Here is a 6,684-nt window from a genome sequence, read left to right on the forward strand (position 1 = left end):
CCTAGAAAATAGGAACCGATCCTCCCGATCCGGTTCCCGGTTCTTGGGTGAGACCGGACCGGACCGGGAACCGCTCACCCCTACCCTATATCGCACGTCCTAATCAAATTTGTTCCATAATATATATTGACACTTGAAGTTTGAAACGGTCCTTTCCTCGCAAGATTCTATGGAAAATTTTAAATTAATAAATCAAAAAAATCAGTGACTTAATCACGTGCTTAGAGTTTAGTTAGATTAAGTACGAAAAATTCCCCGTTGATTAAGGGCGCTCTAGATTGAGAGGGACGCTCCAAAATCATGATGGCCCCCCCTTGCCCCTCCCCCCCTTCGGATTTCGAATTTTCTTCATTTATAAATGAACAATTGAAAGAAAAGATAGATGCCTAAGTAAATCATTTTGTGAATATATGACGTCAAATTTAGTGAAAAGGCGACAGACTTATATGATGACCTAATTTAAATTTTCCTCAAAACATTGAACTAAAAGTACAATTTTAGTTCCCTAACTTTTAGTGATGTGCCACGGTGGTTAAATATTATATTCAAATTGTAAAATCGTGGAATTTTGCTACCGTAAACAGCAGATGATCCTAATAATTATATAAATTTAGTTGTTAGTGTATTCTTCGCGTACTTTTGATATGGACTGTTAACCAACTCGGTTGGGGGATACACCTATGGAATCGTGAAGTAGTTTATCTATCTCTCTCATGGATTATTTCCCCTTGGTAATGGTACTTTAAACATTTGAATTTTCTTGTACTAATTACATAAAGTTTGCTTTTGATTAGAGCATGCTTTCCATCTCCTAACTACTATGAGACGTGCAATTGAGTTCTTGAGCTTTTCTTTTTACAATTAAATATCGATACTTGTCATTTACTCGATAAATGAAGAGAGAGGAGGGGGAACCGGCGAGTGCCGATGACCTTGCTGAGGGTTAGGGGTAATAAATGTTGGTGCCCTTTGTTTGTTCTTGAACAAGTGCCGCCGAGGGCAAGTTAGCCCTTGCTTGGATCACTTGGAGATGGCGACAACCAAAGGACAATCCCCATGCTAAATGGCCTTCACTGTACAAATCAAATAAGTTTAGGATCTGATTGCACAAATTTAGTATATACTTCAATTATAGAACAAAAGGCATTGAGGACTCAATTGCATGTTTGACAAGAGTTAGGAGATAAATAGTATATGTAATTCTTTGATTTCTTTTGTCATTAACAATAACAGTAGTGACAAGATTTTTTGGGGGTATAATCTTATGATTTCACTATTTGATCTCACCATTCGACTTTGTCCATCTCGCCTTGTATCTTACTAGAATACAACTTTAGCAGTCCGAAGTTCGTGCAATTCGATATTCATTATGTAATTTGATCTTCTTACTCTTTTTCTTTAATCAATCAATAACTTTAAGGCGTAAAGCCTAAAATATCAATCTTCTTACTCCTTTTGTTTCAATTAAATCTTTAGTTTGTTCGATTTGTCAAATCTAGCATCAATCCTCGTCATCATAGTAACATCACCGACCCTCATCAATGATGGAGGAGAGCATCCCTCCCCACCTTCCCTCTTTGTAATTACGTGCTCACGTGGGGGTTGCCACATCAGCACCGCACCGGGATTCGGTGGCAAGCCTGACGAATCAACAGCGTTAATTTAGCGAATCGATAATGTCACTAGACGCAAAAGATGACGGAATCCGATTGTACAAAATCGGAGCACTAAAATTAATTTCTATGGATTGTAGATAAAATGTACTTGTGGTGAAGATTTTATTCAAGGTGTCAGCAATGTATGCCAGAAGTGGTTCTGAAAACCATGTGACTGTTGCACCGACTCATCTTCCCACCTTGTGTGTGAATTGATTGCCCATCTCCTTCACGCTTTCCAGATGAGGTTGCTGACTTTGTACCACCTCCTCCTCCTCCTCCTCCTCCTCTCTCCTGCCTACATGTGAACAATCTTGATACAGCCTAACGGAGCATCCCATGAACAAGGAAAGAAAAAATTGTCAGATGCGCGCTGAGCCAGTGCGTATAATACGGCAAATCTCATGAAAATTCACGTCCATCGGATGATTAAACACGTACCCACCTACCGGATAAGCAGGCGTGTACCGATGCATTCGCGAATACCTTTCACGTAAAAGTCAAATCTAAATTCGGACGCGATTGACCTAATCTTTTCACTTTAATTAACATCTCATTACATGGTGGGGGAGCCCAAAAGCAAGAGGTGTGAGTGTCCTGTCCCTAAGGGACATTAGCTCCTTGATAATAATCCCATGCTAAATGGCCAATCATTAGTTGATAACTATCATTAACAGCGCGCCTGTCCCCCCTTCATTTCTTTTCTTCCCTAAAAAAGTCACAAAAATAGATAGGAAATAAATTAATTAATTAGTCAATAAACAAAGAATGATTAGAATTAGGGCACAACAATGTGGCATTATCATTGTCTGAGTTCTCGCCTTTTGATCTCCCCTTGTCCCGCGAATAATAATTGCTAATAGGCCCATGATCTTGGTTTTATTTGCAGAAAAGGCAGGACATCCAAAGTACATAACAGCAGAAAAGGGTCTCTCCTTAATGGAATCGAATTCCCTAGAAAATTGTAGTTATGTGAGAAATGGTGCAGATGTTGCTGGCCAAAAGTAAAAGGTTGGAAAAAGAAATGAGGATTTTTGTGAGGGCCACCACGAGGATGATCCTTGAATTCTTTGAGAAGATTGTCCAATTATTTTGGATTTAAGTAAATTAAATCGTTTGAGTTTAGCAATGACCAAACTAAACATGCTTAAGTGGTATCCCCGTGAAGATATCGAATAGTATTCTATGTTTTAACTCAGACAATGCGCGTAGTGGAGTAGGATATGGCTTCGTCTCCATCAATGAGGTAACCATTGTAGCTCTGCCGATTTGGGTAGAGTCATATTAAGCTTCGTCGATATCGGAAAACCAAAATTGACTGCCTCGACCATGATTAATATAACACGCGTGAGAGAGAGAGAGAGAGAGAGAGAGAGAGAGAGAGAGAGAGAGAGAGAGAGAGAGAGAGATCTGTGTGGGATTAATAAGGGCTTTTAGAAGTATGGCTTTTTACTATTAAAGTATACAAATGAGTGAGTGAAAAATGAAAAATTGTAACTAAAACTTTTTGTGGTCAAAAAATTATTTCTGGATAAAATTATCATAAGTATATTAATTTGAGATTTTTGGTGGTCAAAAAATAAATTTAGGATAAATCTATTATAAGTGTATTAATTTGAGATTTTTCGTTATATTAATCTTAATGTTTTTTTCATTTCAATATTAAAATCTAAAAGGAGTAGACAGAATATTAAGGAGGCTTCTGGAGCCCGACCCACCAAAAAAGGTGGGCGGGGATGGATGGAACAGCAGCTGCTGCTCCTGCTGCAGCGGAAACCTCCGCTGTATTCCCCATGCCCTGTCTAATCATTTCCTCCCCCCCCGCACAGAAATACCGTTAGGAACGCAAGAAGATAACATCTCCCAATAGGAGAGATTTGATTGTTTTTCTCTTCTTTTTCTCATTTTATTTCTCGATGAAAAGTTGCAAGTGTGATCACGAAAGAGCCGTTGCTTGCTTGCTTGCTTACATCGTACTCTGCAGAGCTAACAATCTCTTGCTTGGGTTTAGCCTAAACCGGAAAGTCATTGAATAGAACCATGACATTAAACCTACTCTCATCTTGCTTGTAAAGCACTGTCTTATTGAGAGGGATGAATTCATTATGAGGAGATCCGGGCTTCAACCCGTAAAAATTAATTAATTCACGATGACGTGGGTTGCAAAATTCTTTTTCGGGAGAGTTTGATAAATGACTAAATAAGGAAGTATTGTGATTATCAGTGCATAGATTGCTTTCTCGGTGTGCAAACTTGATGCTTCGAAAACTGAATATTTCCTCATTAAATGCCCCCGGAGACAATTAACTAACAAGATCCATAGTGAATAACTTAGCTTATATACATATGGAACGGGGGAACTCACAGTCTCTTTCGGAGAAGAAATTAAGTACATTCGATATGTCCTTCGTTTCTTTTGGATGTGAGTATGAGAGGGGATATATACATTGATTGTTCATGACAGGAACCCCTTTTTAATTAAATGGTGCAAATTAGAAAAAAATTGGACAGTCGAAATAAGACATACCTATAGAAAAAGATAAGATACAAGTTGTGATAGGGTAACTTCAATTATGGAATGTTACTTACACGATGGATAAATCGATGATTATTGAGATTGCTTAGAATTTTATATTCTCATGTGAGATCTAGTATGAACTTAGAGTGGTGCGCAACGTCATTAATTAGGGTCTGTTTGAATTGATTACTATCTTTTTACTTTTTGTTTAATCTCACGACTAACGCTTTTTGATTATTTTTTAACAATGTCAGAACGATTTGAAACTTTTACTATGTACAAATTATTAACATTGCTCGCGATATCTCTCATGCACATCTCAATCGAAATAATCTAGTCCTAGAAAGTGGACATCTGAATGCGTATTGGGTCGGTAAGCACTCGAGCTAATCTTATGCGCACACATATTATTCTTCTTCTTCGGTAATTTCGTAATTTAGCAGGGAAAATTAAGAACTTCTTTTTTTATTAAAAGTAAAGTAAAAAACCATTTTCTTCGGAAAAAACTACCCAAAAAAGATCCTGAAAGTGGGGTCCACTCTCCGACCAGCTATAAGTACTCAGTCTCCTCTGTATCCCTCTATTCTCTCTCTCTCTCCCTCTCTCCCTCTCTATAGCGAAAAGCACTCCATTCTTCTTCGCCACTTTCCTCCATTTTCACACTTCTGAACACTCTCATTCACGCAATCATCATCATCATCTCCTCTCTCCCTCTCTCTCTCTATCTCCTCCACCGTACGCACACAGGCCAAGAACCCTCGCGACGAAACGAACGCAAACCTCGGCGAGCGACGAGGCCTCCGCCACCGCGATGGTCGACGTAGACCGCAGGATGACCGGCCTCACCCCGGCCCACATAGCCGGCCTCCGCCGCCTATCGGCCCGCGCCGCCGCCGCCGCCCCCTCGACCCGCAACGGCCTCTTCTCCTTCTCCTCCCTCGCCGACCAGGTCGCCACCCACCTCCGCCGCTCCGGCGTCCAGGTCCAGCCCGGCCTCTCCGACGCCGAGTTCGCCCTCACCGAGGCCGAGTTCGGGTTCACCTTCCCGCCCGACCTCCGCGCCGTCCTCACCGCCGGCCTGCCCGTCGGGCCCGGGTTCCCCGACTGGCGCGCCTCCGGCTCGGCCCGGCTCCAGCTCCGCGCCTCCATCGACCTCCCCATTGCCGCCATCACGTTCCAGATAGCCCGCGACGCGCTCTGGCCCAAGTCGTGGGGACCCAGACCGTCCGACCCGGAGAAGGCCCTCCGGGTCGCGAGGAATGCCCTGAAGAAAGCGCCTCTCTTGATCCCCATTTTCAACCACTGCTACATTCCCTGCAACCCGCCACTAGCCGGTAACCCGATCTTCTTCGTGGACGAGAGCCGGATCTTCCTGTGCGGGCTGGATCTCTCCGATTTCTTCGACCGGCGGAGCTCCGATTCCGAGCCACACACGCTCCGGAAGCAGCGATCCCTCGGGGAGAAGAACTCGAAATCGGCGGGCTCGCTGTCGGAGTTCTCGCGGCGGAGCCTCGACGCCGCCGCCGGAGGGAGGACGCCGAGGTGGGTGGAGTTCTGGAGCGACGCGGCCGTCGACCGGCGGCGGAGGAACTCGTCGTCCTCCTCCTCCTCGTCGCCGGACAGGTACCCGGACATGCCGAGATCCGGGATGCCGAAGTGGGTCGAGGAGTACGTGGATCGGATCGGGTCGGTCCTGAGAGAAGGCGGGTGGAGCGAGTCCGACGTGACGGAGATCGTGGGCGTGTCGGCGTCGGGCTTCTTCGAGGGCGGCGAGGTGGTACTGCTGGACAACCAGGCGGTGCTGGACGCGCTCCTGCTGAAGGCGGATCGGTTCTCCGACTCGCTCCGGAAGGCCGGGTGGAGCTCGGAGGAGGTGTCGGAGGCCCTCGGGTTCGACTTCCGGCGACCGGAGAAGGAGAAGAGGCCCGCGAAGAAGCTGTCGCCGGAGCTCGTGGAGAGGATCGGGAAACTGGCCGAGTCGGTGTCCCGGTCGTAGCACCGGGCCCCTCCTTCGAGATTCTTTTTTCCTATTTTTCTTTATTTTTCGTTCCTTTTATTAAATATTAATCTCCCCTTTTCTTAATTTTGGTTTTGCAAAAATTGAGGCCTCGGGCTTTGGGTTTTCCCTCTTTTGGGTTAGAAGGAAAAAAAAAAGGCTTTATAAATTACAAAGTGAATACAAAAACACATGGGGAAACGCGACTATGTACTATGTGAGGAGGATGTTTCGAAATTACGTGATGCCATTGTTCATACACCAAGTAAAGTAAAGAATTAAATAAAAAGGTTTTAGTATATAGTTTTCTATTTTTATATGTAATTTTCGATATTATTGTGTGAATTTTTGTCGATATACAAAAAAAAATAACACAGCTCGTTGTTATTGGAGACAGCACTGGGGCTCGGGTTCCAAAAATCACCACCCTGTGCACGTGTGCGTCTCTTTCGAAGCGCCAAAAGCAAATGGTTGTCTCTGATCGATCGGATGGATGGTCCGTTCTTTTGGATCGG

General features: G+C 43.9%; 1 protein-coding gene across 1 annotated transcript; it reads left to right on the forward strand.

The window, feature by feature from the left end:
- Positions 1 to 4,763: 4,763 nt before the first annotated feature.
- LOC115673891 (uncharacterized) lies at positions 4,764 to 6,468 on the forward strand. The gene has a single exon (XM_030596156.2). It carries the CDS (start codon positions 4,985 to 4,987, stop codon positions 6,167 to 6,169), a length of 1,185 nt encoding a protein of 394 aa, XP_030452016.1. The 5' UTR covers positions 4,764 to 4,984; the 3' UTR covers positions 6,170 to 6,468.
- The last annotated feature ends 216 nt before the right edge of the window (positions 6,469 to 6,684 follow it).

Source organism: Syzygium oleosum, unplaced genomic scaffold, assembly GCF_021117445.2.
Source record: "Syzygium oleosum isolate NSW1041296 unplaced genomic scaffold, Sole_v2.1 Sole_v2.08, whole genome shotgun sequence".
NCBI classification, from domain to species: domain Eukaryota; kingdom Viridiplantae; phylum Streptophyta; class Magnoliopsida; order Myrtales; family Myrtaceae; genus Syzygium; species Syzygium oleosum.